Raw genomic sequence first — 17,379 nt, forward strand, 5'->3', positions numbered from 1 at the left:
AAAGATATACTTACCTCCTGTTTAGTTACTTTGGATCCATCTTTGCCCTCTGTATTCTCTGGAGACTAGAAAGAAAACATTTCAGTGAATTGTATTTAAATTGGAAAACACATATCAGAAAAATGTTTTTAAAAAGTTACCTCATTCCCAGGACAAGATAAGCCAACAGATTTTTTTACAGAGAAAAACTAAGTTACAACAGGGTATGTCTTGTACACACCTACGTGCATGCATGCACACACACAGTAGATAGCTGCGTAACTGCTGCTCGACTTTTAAAGCAGAAATGGTGAAAGAATGATGCGATTCCCTGTTCTCAATGTGCATTCACCCTAAGCGACTTTCATTTATCATTGACGACTCCAGTTAAAGAACAGGGGCCAGAGGTCAGTGGCAGGAATGCCTGGGAGCCACCCTCTTGTTCCACTTGCTTGTTCCAGTCACTCCGTTCCTTTAAGATAAGGGCAGGATGCTGGTAAAGCCCAGGCCAACCACAAAAGCACATTTTCATCCCATCTTTGCCTAGCCTTGATTTCTAGCCCATTTCTTGATATGAACTGACAAATTTATCATAGATTACTATTTTTCCATTATCAACTCTAGTATCTCTACTAAACTCCCAGCCTCGGCATGACAGCCAGGCAACGTGCCACCCACAGCTGATTTATTTCCAGGTTTTGATCCATCCCCTGGGGCGGCACCTGTCTCCTCTTGTGACAGCTCAAAACTGACTCCTTTACAGGATGTGTATACTATGGGAAAAAAACATACCTTATATTTTCTTTATTTTTAAAGTAAAATATACTTTGGATTTATTGGACACTCCACATGTCCCAATATTTTTTATTGGCTAAGAGTTATTAAATAATATTAAAACAAACTAATTAGAAAACTAGACTAACATTTTAAAACTACATGAAGTTGGAAAGTGAATACTCAGTCTCTATGGCACAAATAGGCTGCTGATCTGAATAGAGCACCCGTTAGAAAAAAATACAAATAGCAAACTGACATTTGACACGATGTTTGGCTCAGCAAAATAAAACGGCTACGTGGTAATGCCTCATCTGATAAAATGAGAACAAAATTCAAGAGATCATAAAACCTACTGTTTGAGGCTAGTGACACTGTAAATTAATATAATCATTTCAAAGAACAATTTGGCAATATGAAAAAGACAGAAAGGACTAATATGATGACCTAGTAATTTCAATTTTGGAATCTGGACTCAAAAAAAGAAACTCTTCGTAAAAATATGGCTTTATTTGTACTATTTCTAATGTGGAATAAGTGGAAGCAATTCATGTATCAGTAAATAATAGAGAAATGATTAAGTAAACTATTATTTGCATATTTATGTAACAGTGAATGGCATTAAAAAGTTAGGCAATGTGAATACATGAAAAGTCCACATAAAATAATGCTAAATGTAAAAACTTAGGTCATAAAAAAAGTATGCAAAACAAAGGTCCTAAGCATACATAAAAGTCTTTAGGAAAGACAAAAGCTTTTCTTCAAGGCAAAGGACCCAGAGACCTTTCTCTATTCCTGAGAGCTGCCTGTTACCCATAGCCTATCATATGCCCTCTTTCCAGAACCTCACATGTCATGGATTTCTCTCTTGTTTCCAAATCAACCATCTCCCCTCCTCCATGGAACCTTCTCCACTATGAAGAAACAGTTTTCTCTTTTTTGTTCCCTACTCTCTTGCACAGGAATATTTCATTCATTGATCTTGTGTTAATCAGTCAGTTGTGGCAAAATCTTAGTCTGAGCATACGAAGATAATTCCTAGGTGGGCCACTGGTCTTTGCTCACTTCCATGGCTACAAACTCAACCTTTCTGGCTACGACAGATCCTTGGTTGTCTAGGAGTGCTGGGCTTTCATTCAGACCCGTCAGGTCACTCAGTAGATTTCAGTCTAGGGTACTCTTTACCTGTAATTGATAGGCAGTTAACACAGCACTACATAGCTATTATAAGAAAAACTGATGTTAATGACATTATTTTCATATTTTTCTATGCAGTGGATTAGTGACAGGCAATATGATGGAGTTCAATCTCTAAACACTGACCTAATAATGTTTGTATGGGATGCAAATTATTCAAAATAGAGAAACTTGGAAAGGCACTGTATAAAAAAAGCAGGTACACTGAAAATGTGAATGCCTTCAGATGAATGAACATAAGGCTCTGGATGTGAAGAGTTAGCCAAGCTGATTTCTCTGGCAATCTCCCACAGCAGCTTTCTATTAACAAGCATTTAATACATCTGCAGTCAGGAACAATCCATCTTTACCGGGGATCAGTGTGATACAATGGTATGAATGCAGGATGTGAGCTCAAGACACCTGGCTGGAATCTTGGCTCTCTACCTAGAAGCTGTATGATCTGGGACAGTGACTTGATCACAGTGGCTCAGTCTCCTTCATCCATGATAGATGATAATGACAGCTAACTCAAAGGGTACTGCTTATGATCAAGTGAGATACTGGAGAAAGCATTTCATAAACTGTAAATTGTTATACAGAGGTTATGCGATAAAAAAGATCTTAAGTCTACTGAATTATACAGTATGAAACTATATTCAACAGAGCCTTAAAGTTGAGCACATTTCCTTACATCCAGATTCCCTGCACACTGGTTATCTGTTTTTGCTGCACAGAGTAACAGGTAGACTATTTTGGAAAGACCTACCATTATAAGCTGTCTTATCACATAACCCTCTCCATCAATTAACACTAAGCCACAGGCTGGAGACAGGAAGGAAGAGAGCGTGGTTTTAAGGGATTAAAACAGAAACCCAAAGCTTTTTGTGCCAAGGGATTGCGAGGAATAAAAACAAAGAAAAGGGGGAAACAAAAGGTTGGGGGTGGATATAGGGGATCTCAGATGTACTTCAACCTTCTGGCAGGTGGATGTGAAAGATGAGGAGAGTTAGATGGGATGCAGGGACTGCCAAGGCAAAGGGAGCTCTTGCTCCATTCTCCAAGACACAACAGGCTTACACTAATCCAGTTTGAACCAAGAATGGTCAAGAGGGCCCAAATCATGGTCAAATAAAAAGGTCTCATGCACATATCCATCTCTGCAAGAGATGTTTTAACTTTTTGTTGTTAGTTTCTTGTGCCTTTTAAGGAAGCTGCTTATGTGAGGATACTCCTGTATGTTCTCTTACCCTGTACCAGCCCTAAGCTTTGTTTCTTATCCCCTCTGGCACACCCCAAGAAGGAAAACAATGGGGAGTGGGGAGGGAAGGAATGCTTGCTCAATCAGATTTTCAGACTTAAAAATAATAAACAATATAGTTAACTAACACTTACACAATATGATACTTAAAAGAGACACCAAAAACTCAAGGATATAGAAAGCATGAAATAAAAGGATGTTGAAAAAATATATACTTAGCTAAAATTAAAAAGTCGAAACAACCTAAATATATGTCATCAGGAGGATATATACACTGTGGTATATAATAAAATAATATGTAGCAGTGAACACAAATGAACTGTGGGTATGCACATCAACAGAGATGAATTGCACAAACAATGTTGGGCAAAAAAGGGAAGTCATGGCATGATTTTAAATAAAGTTTGAAAATACAAATACAAGGAAAGTCTATAAAGAAAAGCATAACAAATGATAACTGCAAAATCATGACAGAGGTTACCTTTTGCTGAGGAAAGGGAGGGTAATTTGACTGGGAAAGACAAAGTCATTGGTAAGAGGTATATTCCTTAAGCTAGATGCTGGTTTATTATTATGTAAATCATATTTATCTAGATACTACATATGCATGTTTCATATTAAATGTTTTTGATTCATACAAAATAGAAATTTTGAAGCAAATAAAAGCAGGTTCATTGAAATAAAAAACTCAAAACATGGATAAACTCTAGACCAGACACAGCAGGAACTGCCATAGACTGCTGAGGAATTAACCCAGAATGCAACAAAGAACAACAAAAGGATGAACAAAAGAGAGGTTAGGTGACGTGGTTAATTGAGAAGCTCCACAACCGTCTAATAGGCATTTCAGAAGCAGAGAAAGAGGTTATCAGTAGGAAGGAAAAGACACAATGACTATATTCCCAAAGTAAAGTCTTGACTCTTCGATTTGAACACTCACACCAAGGAACAAAGTGAAAACAAATCAAAACGAACAAGACAATACAGCAGGATATATTGTAATAAAACTACAAAGCATCAAAGAAAATGAGAAAAATCCTTAAACTTATCAGAGTTAAGACCGATTACCTATAAAGAATTACTTCAACAACAACAAATACAAATGTATGAAAATATAGAGTACTATTCAAGGAGTTGAGGAAAACTGTCAACCTAGAATTCTATACCTAGCTATCAATCAGGAGTGATGGCAAAATAAAGCCATTTCAGAATACAAACATAAGGAGAGTTCACTTCCAACAAAGTCTTTCTTTCAACAAGAATCTGTTACTAAAGGATCAAATTTAGTAATAAGAAAAACAAATCTAGAAGGAAGGAAAAGTATATAAGAAAAAAATGTAAAAAATATACTAATAAGTCTAATTAACTACTAATTGTAAAAAACATTACCTATTGTGCTTTTAAGTTTCAATGGAAATTCTACAGCAGTTCTGTCCTACAGAAATACAACATATAATTTTAGATTTTCTAATTGCCACATTAAAAAAAGCATAAAAACAAGTGAAATTAATTTTAATGCTATTTAACTGAATATATTTAAAATTTTATTATTTCACCCATTAATTACATAATGCAAAAAAAAAACAATTAATGAGACATTTCAGACTTTTTTGTACTAAATCTTTAAAATCTGGTGTTCATTTTATACTTAGAGCACATCTTTATTCAAACGCTAAATTTTTATCAGGAACATCTAATCTGTATTTAGAATTCATAAAATTTACAGTAGTTTCACCCAGGTTGTTCCAAACATTTATAATTTACTAATCGCTGATTCTAATATCAGTTTTTAAACTTAAGTTGATTAAAATTAAATAAAAAATTCAGTTCCTCATTCTTAAGTGTTTAATAAACTCATGCAGCTAATGGCTACCATATAGCACAGCTTTAGACAATAACAATCATGAAAGATAGAAGTGGGGTCGGTAGGTAAGAAGTTAAAGGATACGATGCTCCTGGTTTTGTTCTGGAGGATGATACATATAGAGAGTAATTTTAGACTTTATTAAAATAAAATTTAAAGTTACCATTAAAAAATGTAAGAACAGAAATAGGATCTATAAACGTCCAAATCAGGAGGGGTGGAACAAAACATATTTACAATAAAAAGCAGGAAAGTAAAGAACAAAGGAAAACAAAGAACAGAAAACATAAAAAGTACAAATATATCGGCAATCACAATATACCTAGACATAGTACACCCTTTCATTATAATGTCAAGTGACAGAGTGAAGAAACAGAGTATACAACAGGACTACACTTCTACAAATTTCCTTTTTTTTTGAGACGAAGTCTCGCTCTGTCACCCAAGCTGGAGTGCAATGGCGCGACCTCAGCTCACTGCAACCTACACCTCTTGGGTTCAAGCAATTCTCCTGCCTCAGCCTCCACAGTAGCTGGAATTACAGGCGTGCACCACCACACCTGGCTATTTTTGTATTTTTGGTAGAGATGGGGTTTCATCATGTTGGTCAGATTGGTCTCGAACTCCTGACCTCAGGTGATCCACCCACTTTGGCCTCCCAAAGTGTTGAGATTACAGGTGTGAGCCACCATGTCCCTCCACTTACACAAATTTTAGAACATGCACAAATCAGTATTATGGGTGGATGGATGGATGTGTCATAAAGGTATAAAAACAAGAACTGGAATAATACACAACAAATTCGTGATGATGGTTATCTTTGGGAGGGTTGACAAGGAAAAAGGAACGAAGGGGATGTTTCAAAGGAAACTGAACTTTATCTTTAATAATTTATTTTATTTTCTAGAAAGGCCTGAAATGAACAATGATTTTTAAAAGATTCCAACTTGTGAATTCTCAGTGATGGGTAAATAGGTATGTTATATTATTTCCTGGATTTCTCTGTATTTACATTTTTTCCAAATAAAAATATTATCCATACTGGGGGGAAGAAAAAGACTAGAAGCAAACCTGCTCTATTAAACCCAGTTAAATAGTACCATATCTATTCCCTAACACAAATTACATAACTAGGTTTACTCAGCATTTTTTCTATTTCTTCAATGTTTTATCAATCTGGTTTATACTGCCACCTCTTCTGAACAAGACATGTAATATAACTGTTTCATTTGTACTGATAATGAAGGCACTGGACTCAGAACTCTTGAAGGAGAAAAAAGCAGTCCAGTATTAAATTGGTTAACAAGAAAACCACTCTGGGACCAAAAAATTCAAATAACACACCAAGAGAAAGGTCTGAAATGTGCCTATACCTAACTCTTGTCACTCTTCAGCCAAAACGAACACATAACTACTTAACACAAGGTTAATTCTCTCCACAAATGATGGCACTGTACATGAAATTCTTATAAGGTTCTTGAGTTAAAAGGTAGTCTCCTGAAATTCAAATACTTCTATGACACATGAAACAGACACTGGAAGTTTTACTCAAAACCACCAAGCCATGTTTAACAACGGCTTGGTTGTTTTTCATTGATCTTGTAGTTGTATGTCTGGGATCCTCTATTATTGCACTGCTTTTAAAGTAATCTTTAAATATCCAATACTTGGAATTGAGAGGTCCCTTCATGGGATTAATAATCAAACTTACGTTAAATTTATTTTCCATATGCTCCCCTACTTGGCTTGTCAATTCCAACAGGTGATTTCTATAAACTCAAATTACATTGATTAAGGTCACTGCAGGCTACTATGTCTTTTGTAAATGGTATTTTACTGTTCAAGATAAAAGTAGTAACAAAGAACGCTTCTTTAGAAGACTTTGAATGAACTGAAATAAATAGCATCTCTCTCTTTTCTGAGGACCACTTTGTAGGGAAAATATTTCTCTTGCAATCATATATAAAAGATAACTAAAAATAAAGAAAAAGTCATGTGCCAGTGTGTTCAGTGAAACTTTATTAGTGTAAATACACACAATTCAATAATGAGGGTTTATATTTAATATTAAGGAAATATAGGCCAGGCACAGTGGCTCACATCTGTAATCACAGCACTTTGGGAGGCTGAGGCAGGTAGATCACTTGAGCCCAGGAGTTCCAGACCAGCCTGCCCAACATGGCAAAATCCGCCGCTACTAAAAATGCACACAAGGCTAGGTGCAGTGGCTCGGGTCTGTAATCTTAGCACTTTGGGAGGCTGAGGTGGGCGGATCACGAGGTCGGGAGATAGAGATCATCCTGGCTAACACAGTGAAACCCCATCTCTACTAAAAATACAAAAAATTAGCTGGGCCTGTTGGCACGTGCCTGTAGTCCTAGCTATTCAGGAGACTGAGGCAGGAGAATCGCTTAAACCCGGGAGGCAGAGGTTGCAGTGAGCGGTGATCGCGCCACTGCACTCCAGTCTGGGCGACAGCGAGACTCTATCTCAGCAAACAAACAAACAAAAACCCACAGAAAACAATTAGCTTGGCATGGTGGCACATGCCTGTAATCCCAGATACTTGGAAGGCTGAAGTGTGAGAATCACTTGAGCCTGGGAGGTGAAGGCTGCACTGCACTCTAGCCTGGGTGACCGAGCGAGGCCTTGTCTCAAAAAAAGAAAAAAAAAAAGAAAGAAGTTTAAATATTTTAAACCTCTTTGGTCTGAGCTGTCCCTTTCACTAGAGTTACCTTTTTTTATGTGCTGTGGTTTTGTACAAACATGGCCATGGAGAAAGCATGTGGCTCAATCAGAAGCCTGAATTCCAGTCTGGCTCACACCTGACTTCTCTGGACTTGAGTTTCTTCACCAGTAAAACTAGTTAAGATGGACCTTAAGATCTCACTCACCTGACTGACTTAGCTACTTGTGTACTTATCACATTATACAAGTGCCACGTGTACATCGTGGGAATGCCAAGCACTGGGGTATCGGGAAAGCAAGGGAAAAGGGGTGCAACGGAAAAATAAAGACGGCTATTGCACTTATGTGCAAGGCAATGATTGAAATGATTTAATCTTCACCACAATCTTATGAGGTTGGTAAAACATGATTATATCCATTTTATAAACTAGAAATTGTGGCCAGAGAGGTTGAGTAACTTGCCCAAGATTAATCAGCTGGTAATCTTGCTGGTAAGTATTAACAGAAGAGCTGGAATTCAGCTCTTCTAGGCTGGCTCAGAGTTCATACTCTTATCCACTCCACCATTCAAAGTGGTTTGTGTTAGTGGTCTTAATTTCAAAACTGGGTGCAGATCTGGGATTCTAAGAAGAGCAAAAGACTTCCAGCTTGGGAAATGCTTTAACCTGTAGCCCTAGCCAAAGAGCAAAGGATATGTAAAGGAGTGCTTCCTATTCTCCATCATTCATGAGCCTCTTGAAATAACAATGAACAATAACCTATTAAAAATAGTTTATGTTGAGTTGAACAAAATTTTAGTACTATTCTGGGTTTTTAAAAAGTCAGACACAGATCTGGTTGTTTTTATCTCCGTATTAAAACCAAAAACATACACCAAACCATCTATAATTTTTTGTAGTACTTTACATGTGCAGCGTGCTTCCATATGGTTGTTGAATTTGATGCTTTCAATATTTCTGAGATAAACAGGAGCACAGTCTTAATATTTCCATTGTACAGATGAAGAGTAGAGCTTCCAAGAGGTCAAGTGACCTTCCCGAGGTAAAAAAATGGCAGAATTCACACTAGACCAAAGTCTCTGTATTGTTATACCGGGGCTCTTAAAAGAGATGTTACCAGATGGTTACTTTATTATTTTCCTGTTTGCTCGGACATACATTAACTTCTGGCAAATGGTAAACACAGTTACAATGTTCCTTGTATTTTTGCAAAACTAATCAGCTGGCTGTAATGTGATCTACATATGGTTGCTTAAGGGGAAATAAGATTAAAAATTGTAATTAAGGGGTAAAGTAATGAGTAGTCAGAATGCAGTTTGTTAAAAAATGTATTAAATAAAATACATATGGAACTTAAGGAGTCTTTAAAGCTTCATATTTTGATCACTTCGTCTTTAGTACGTTTATCTCCCATATACATCATGCCTTACTTTTCATACCATGAATTTCTACAATGTAGAACTTAACTAATTCTGTCCAATATTATAAAAACATCCACAGTTTACACCTAAGAGACAAAAAAAGAGCAAAAAGTAAAAGAAATAAGGAAACGAATACCTCTCAGTGTAGATTTTGTATTTCATTGCATGGGGTCAAAATAATCAAGATACAATTTTAAAATATCACTTGTACATTTAAAAAATAACACCTATAATAAAACATTAGTCAATTGATAATCTAGAACACCTAAATAAAAATCCATCCAGTCCTAGGTCCAGTAGATATTCCTAGCTATTAAGCTTTTATTCTTGACGAGTTCCAAAAACAAAAGCATCTACTGATTTTTTAAACCCAGTCCCTAAGTAATGATAGCTTAATATTTACATTAAAATCCCTCAATATACTGTATAATATGTAAGTGTAAATACATGTTCCTGTTCACAAGGGAGTATTCCCATTATTCCATATATAGCAAATTGATGAAGACAATATATCATGGAAATAGCAAATCCAGCAGTTCACGGTAGAATCTGAGAAAATTATAAACAGTCAGACTTTTAATACTCAAAACAATCAATACTTAGGTGAGGAAACTGCATATGTGTATCTTGTATATAACCCTACAGTCCACTAGTTACTGAAATACCTAGAAGACTTCATGGTAATGCTCCTCTCTTACCAAGAAGAGAAGTGGACCCTGAGGCCAGCCTTAAGGCAGGATCACAAATAATAATGACTTGTTGGGTAACTTTCTTTCTATGACTGGCATTTAGAAACCATGGCACCAGCCTATATTGTAATAAAGATATTTTAAACAAATGAACACTCATGTTTACGTAACTCTTGATTCCTCCATGTTTCATTCATTAGGCACTGTAGTTAAAATAAAAATACATGTGGTTATTAGAAATAAATATATGCAGAAAGTATTATGGTGTGATAGTTAACAGCAAAATTCCTCAGTAAAAGAGGGCTTGGTTAGAATGCTGGTTCTATCACTTCCTAGCTGTGTTACCCAGAGGAAATTTGTTAATCTCACTAAATCCCAATATTTTCCCCTGCGTTTGAGAAAGGCTGCAGGGCTCACTGGTTAAGATCACAGGCTCTGGAGCCAGACTTCAGGAGTGAAATCCCAACTCAGCCATTCCTTATCACAGGTGCTTTGGGGGAAGTCTGTTAACCTCTTGGTGCTTCAATTTTCTCATATGTAAAATGAGAACCGGAAGAGGACACACCTTACTGGGTGGTTGGAAGAATTAACATTATTAATGCAAAGTGCTAAGAACAGTCTGACTCATAGAAAGAGACCACCTTCTTAGCTGTGAGATGAAACCGCTTCATTAAACTGTTGTGAGAATAAAATGAAAAATGAAATGAATAATACTTCCCTTGCATTTATTTCTAATAATTTCACATTTTTATTTAAACTAAGGTGCATTATGAATATAGAACACATATATCAGGTCTAGTACACCCAGGTATTCAAGAAATAGCTCGATTTTGATATTCATTCAATTTTAATAGTAGTAAGTATATTTGTGTTAATTACTGACATACATTTCTCTTGAAATATTAAATTTCGGAGCCAATTTTGAAATTTAAAACCATTTTTCTATCTTCCTACTTCTGAATGTGCACATCATTTACTTTATGTGTGACTGAATACGTATTTGCCTTGGGCATATCTCAATAGCCCTGTCTCTGGCTATGCCCACAAGGTAGAAGAATACTAGATTCAATAAATAGCTTGACAAAGAACCCCTACGTGATTTGACTGAATTCTTCTAAGAAGACAGTGAAATGTACAATAAGTAAGTAACCAGTGAAAAGGAATTCAACATTTTGATTTGGTTTGTTAACTTCGACAGTGATTTTTAAATTATTCAGGAGACTAACATCATATTTCAACACACTAGGTACTGTGAAAGCAGACAGCTTAAATGCTGTTTATTTCAGTCACCATTTCCAAATTGTACCCTGCAGGAAAGTGGAATATATTTAACTCTGTTGTAAACAAAAGCAATGTTTTAGGAGAAAAATATAGGAAAAGAGGATCACTTGGTAACTGATCTTCCAAGGGAATTTTAATGTTATATGAAGATATTTTTAAACATACTTTTTTCCGTGAGACAAATCAACCATGTAAAAATGCACAAGATTAAAGCTTATGTTCTTTCAAAAACACTCCATTTGTTATTTGGTGATTAAACATGTATTCCTATAATTGCAGTGAATTTGACATCAGGGTGGGATCTGCTTGCTCCCCACTACTCACTGTGTGCACCATTTGTCATCCCACAAAGTGGAGGCCTAGTGCTTGTTAGAAGCCTGTGATTCTCTTAATAATTAAAATTCTCATCATCACAACAAACATCCATTGACTGTTTTACACCTATCAGGCACTGGGCTAAGTTCTTTGTATTCACCATCTCAATTAATTCTCATAATAATGCAATGAAATACAGCATACAATTATTCCCATTTTACAGATGAGGAAACTGAATCTAATAATTAGAGAATTAGGAATTTAGCAGCTTAGGCAGAGGTTAAGGAACCCACCTTAGATCATACAGCTAATAAAACACAGCGAATGCCAGAACCATACTGGAGCTGCTCCCACTATATGAAATATTAAACCTACTTACTATAAAATGATTAAATTTATTACTTCCTTCCTTTGAAAACAATTTATTCATCCATTTGTTCTACAAATATCTACACTACCTGTGCTGGGTGCTATGGGGGATGAAAAGAAGATCAGAGCCATGAATGACTTCACGGTAAAGTCAAATTAGGATTACAAAACCAAATTAATTCACAAATAGGTAACTAATCAAATAACTTGTGCTGATTTAGACACATGGCTCCAGACAACTTCTTAAACACAATAGGGTGGTTAAAAGATGTAACCCCCAACCTTTTTAACCAAACAACACTCTTTCTCAGTGTTTCTACTTTGGACATTCAGCCTGGACAAACCTTTGAATGCTCATAGCTTCTTTTGTGGCTCATTATCACTTTCTGGCATGAATTACAAATACTTGTGTATGTGCTCTACGTATCCCATCAGACTGAAAAATCCTTAAATACAAGGGCATTTACTCATTCGGGTTGAAAAAAACAGTAATTTTTTTATTTAATTTCCCAAGGTGATGGTATCTTGCATAAAGGTGATGCCCAATGAATGTTTAACATGGACTGAATGAATAAGTAAATGTACAACCCTACCATTTTGGAGCCTTTACTCAAATATAGATTCCATATCAATATTTAACTCAATCAAATGCAGCAAGCATTTATGGATGTCAGGCTCTTTCATATTCAGACTGGGAAACTCAATATTGCTAAGAAAGCAATTCTTTCCTAACTGATTTATAGATTCAATTCAATCTCTATCAAAATAATGGCAGGCTTTTTTTTTTTTTTTTTTAGTAGAAATGTATAAGGTGATTCTAAAATTTACATGAAAACATAAAAGACCAAATAGCTAGAAACAATTTGGGGAAAAAATAACAAAAAGTGAAGGACTGACATTACCAGATTTAAAATCTTACTATAAAACTAAATAATCAAGATACTAAGATAGCGTAGTTTTTAAATTTTTTGTAGAGATGACATCTCACTATGTTGCCCAAGCTGGTCTCAAACTCCTGACCTCAAGTGATCCTTCTGCCTCAGCCTCTCAAGCTGTTGGGATTACAGGTGTGAGTCACTGCACCTAGCCAAGATAGTGTAGCATTGGTATAAGAAAAGACATACAGGCCATAGAACACAATTGAGTGTCCAGAAATAAAGTTTTACATTTACGAAGGAGCTTCAACAAAGGTACGTAGGCAATTCAGTGGAGAAAGGATGGTCTTTTCAACAAATGGTGCTGAGATAATTGGATTTCTACCAGCAAAAAAAGAATTTAAAACCTTATGTCATACGATACACAAAATTAACTCAAAATGGGTAACACACCTAAATATAACAGTGAAAAGTATAAAACCTCTAGGAGAAAATATCCGTAAGCTTGAATTAGGCAAAGATTTATTAGATATAACACTAAATGGATTTCATCAAAAGTAAAAACTTTTGTTCTTCAAAAGACATCATTAAGAAAAAAAAATATTTTAAAGTCACAAACTGGGAGAATATATCTATGAATCATATATCTGATAAGAGACTTGTATCTCAGACTTATAAAGAACTCTTTCAATAATAAGACAACCCAATTAAAAATGGGCAAAATATCTGAATAGACATTTCACATATGATACATGTTATGCTAGCAAACACATGAAAAGATGCTTGTCAGTAGTTATTACAGAAATACAAATTAAAATTCATCAGAATCTCTATAAGCAAAAAATCAACAATACCAAGTATGAACAAGTATGTTGAAACTAAAACTCATGCACTTTGGAAAACAGTTTGGAGGTTCCTTAAAATGTTAAACATAGACTTTCAAACCAACTGCCACTTCAACTCTTAGAAATCTTCCCAAGAAAAATGAAAATATATATCTATGCAATAACTTATTTACAAATATCCACAGCAGCATTATTTATAATAATCCAAACCCGGAACAATCCAAATGTCCACCAACTTGTGAAAGGATAAACAAACACTAGTATATCCATACAATGGAATACTATTGGACAATAAAAAAGGATGATGTACTGATACATGCTACAACACAAAATGATCTCAAAAACATCATGCTGAGTGAAAAAATCAGTCAAAAAGACTACATATTGTATCATTTCTTTCATATAAAATTTCCAGAAAAGGCAAATCTAGACACAGCAAAAGTACATTAGTGCCTGGGGCCAGGCTGGGAGTGGGGATTGGCTAAAAACTCCATGAGGGACCTTTGTGGAATGATGGAAATGTCTCAAAACTGGATTATGATAATGGTTGCACAACTCTATACTTTACTAAAAATCACCGAATTGTATACTTTCAATGGATGAATGGACTTTATAGTAAGTAGATTATACTCAACAAATGTTTTAAAGGAAATTATACTCTCATAATTGAGAGTGCTGAGTGTCTTTATCCCTCAGCACCGGCCAGTAGGTACTTTTAATCTTTTTTTTAAACCAGATTGGTTATTTTTAAAATTATATCTCATTATTCTTAATAATGTACGTTTCTTTGATTTCTAGTAAAACTAAACATTTTTGTCTACTTGAGTCTTCATTATTTTCCTATAAAGGTATACATCTTTTCTATAAGGAAATGTGAAATACTATCTTTTTAAAATAGCAAACATTTTTCAGTGATATGTGGTACAAATATTTTTTCCCAGTTTTTCATAAATTTAAAAATTTAGTTAAGTTTTTTCATATTGAAATATTCATTTTCATGTAGCCAAATTTGTCTGTGTTTTCATTTACAGTTTCTGTTTTTGGTGTTATGACAAGTAATACTAATTTCAAAATTAACTATCACAAACCTTGATCATGGTTAGTTAAGCATCCACTGTGCTAATAAGCCCAATGCTACTGCTACTGGGCCTTCCATTTTAAAGAAACAGATAAAAACCTAATTTTGAATTTCAAAGCTACAGGCAGATGGGCTTTCCTTCCTTAAACCTTTATTTTAAGTGTCAAGAGACATGACTGTTTACATGCTCCATTCATGGAAAACTGCCTCATTAGAGAATTTCTGATGTGATACACTAGACATTTAAAATAGTTCTAGTGATAAGGAACAGGAAAATATTAATAAAAAGAAAGATGTAAACATGTCTCCTGTTGCTAATCATGCCAGGACTGTGATTCTAGGCCTCGCTGGCTCGTGTCTCCGTAGAACATCAAATCATCACATAACAACATGACCACTGCGGGCATTTGTGGATGTCTGGCCAGAACAGTCTAGAACTCCATCACTCATTGTTTCACCACTGAGTCCATGAATGTTATCAATTCTCCTGTAATTCCACTCACCCACCACCCATTACCTAATAAATACAGGAAACTGACATCTATATCTCAAAAACTTACAGATTAATATGCACTGAAGAACTCTTCACTAAGTGCTTATTACTTCACAAAATACTATAGCATTTATTAAAAAACCACTTGGCTTAATGTAGCTATGACTATCACACACAAAGATACACATAAAACTTACAAAGAAATGTCATAAGAACATTTTAATATTAATTGAAATGATATTGCAGCCCTGAAGCTGCAAAACTGAGGCCTGGTCATGTTAAGATACAATCAGGAGACACATTTGAATACCTGGTAACAAAAAATGACTCTGACTTCTACTTTGTATATTTGAGTCCTGCCCACACTTTAAGACCAGCCTAAAGTGAACTTTCCTTATCTATCCTACCGGTTGTGGAATCTGTAACTACACATTCTGGAACATAGACACAGTTCTAATGTTATTCAACTGTTTTGTGCTGCTAGTCTTATCACCTCATTGAATTAAACACAAGTTCCAAGAGGGCAAAAACTGTAATGTCCCTACAGCATTACAACAGGGCAAGATTCCAGATGTTTTCACTGACTTTATCTGTACCACTTCTTGCTCTGCAGAACAACTTACTCAGATGTTCATTAAATAACATTTCTTGATTTCTAGGGAAAGTTGATACAGGGGGCTAAGAAGGCAAAAAAAGTACTATGGAGACATTTTTAAGGCTTATTACATTGTTTCTTTAGACAGTTTCTAAAGAACTGTCTGCTCTACAAGAAATCAAGAAAAATACTGTGTAGTATGTAAATGCTTTGGCAGTTACCCCAGCTTTAAAGATCTTGAAGAGCTATGCATGGATTGTCTCCAGTTCTTTTTTGTATCTAAGCAGGCTTTACCTAATGACAAGGGTTCCTCACATAAGTTCCAGTGAACTTCAGGATTCCATGAGGCTGCTCTAAGATTTGACTGATAGATGGGATGGCCATGATAGCTGTGTTTAATCTGAGGTTGTTCCTGCCCAGGTACAACCTGGTCGTTAGGCTTCAGGTATAGATGGAAAGTCTTCCTATTAATCAAGGAGAGATTTTCCATCACCGGAGAACACTCTGATGTCTTGAGGGATGATACACAGGTGCCTGTACAGTTTTGCCCCTAGTCTCAGGACCACTGGCTAGCTTATGTATGGGGGTTCCCTGCCTTCCAGGGAAACAAAACCATAATTGTTATTTTACTGTTTTTTCTTTGTTTGTTTTTTCCTCCCCTCTGTCTGCTTGAGAGAGGTAGACAGGCGAAGTAAGAATAATGGTTTCAGCAACTCTGGCCCTTGGATAAACAGCAAGGAAGGGTTCCATAGTCAGGGTCCATTATACATAAAGTGTGCACATGTGCACACCTAACCTACTGTTTATGTAAACATTTGTTTAAAATTCCCAGGAAAAAAGGATGGCCCCCAGCTCACTTACTCTGTAACCCATATCTTGATGATTAGTTCCTTTGTCTCTACTAGAATTTCCAACCCATCATTAACCATCAGTCAAAATGCTGAAAATGGTGACATCACTTAATATCCTAATTCTAATAAAACAGGGCTAGAAAATACCTTCATAAAATTTAAGTTTAAATAATAAATCTCAAGTATTAGTGCTCTTAATATGCCATCTGTCTTCTTAAACTGGGAGTACCTTTGGATTTCCTTAATTCCTCTTGACCCACCCTTTCGTAAATGAGTACGATATGGGTGAGAATAAGACTTTGGCATCTATAGCATCTGATTAAATCTTTACTAGTAGTTATTGGTTGGTGAGATGCGGGGCAATTTATGTCTTTAAGTTCCAGCTGAATGCGGGTAACACCGCTCAAGCTGTTTTCAGGATTAAATGAGATAATGCAAGTCAAATTGTGCACAGCGTGAGGCACACAGTATGTGCACAACAAACTCTAAGGCTTTTGAACACTTCCAATTATTATCATTTTTAAAAAGTGGGGTAGGAGACAAGTTTCCACCCAATTCTTAGTAATAACGTATAAGAAGGGAAAAGCTTTTGAATTTTTAAAACTTCAGCATTTTAAAATAATGCAGTCACTCTTACACACAAATTAGTCCATGTTCTTCGATAAAGCAGGATACTAGGTGTAATTTTGCTTCAAATTTAATACCCGCACTGGTTGACACTGTTGGAAACACTGAGGCTGGCAGTGGGAGGGTGCAAAGCACTTACTTAGGAACCAGCCATCACACACTGGTTTCTCAGGGAGGAGGAAAGCCTTCTCTCCCCTCC

General features: G+C 35.7%; 1 protein-coding gene across 6 annotated transcripts in view; it reads right to left on the bottom strand.

Moving 5' to 3' along the window:
• Nucleotides 1-17,379, bottom strand: part of HMGN3 (high mobility group nucleosomal binding domain 3) — a 32,311-nt gene that overhangs the window by 13,707 nt on the left and 1,225 nt on the right. For all 6 annotated transcript variants that reach the window (XR_001005802.1, XM_011977619.1, XM_011977618.1 and 3 more), the window contains exon 2: nucleotides 15-65. Coding sequence is in view for 5 of the 6 variants with exons in the window: in XM_011977619.1 (XP_011833009.1) it covers nucleotides 15-65 (51 nt within the window). In the remaining variant the exon portion in view is untranslated. The remainder of the gene's footprint in view (nucleotides 1-14; nucleotides 66-17,379) is intronic.

The sequence above is a fragment of the Mandrillus leucophaeus genome, unplaced genomic scaffold (assembly GCF_000951045.1).
Source record: "Mandrillus leucophaeus isolate KB7577 unplaced genomic scaffold, Mleu.le_1.0 Scaffold1819, whole genome shotgun sequence".
Classification (NCBI taxonomy): Eukaryota; Metazoa; Chordata; class Mammalia; order Primates; family Cercopithecidae; genus Mandrillus; species Mandrillus leucophaeus.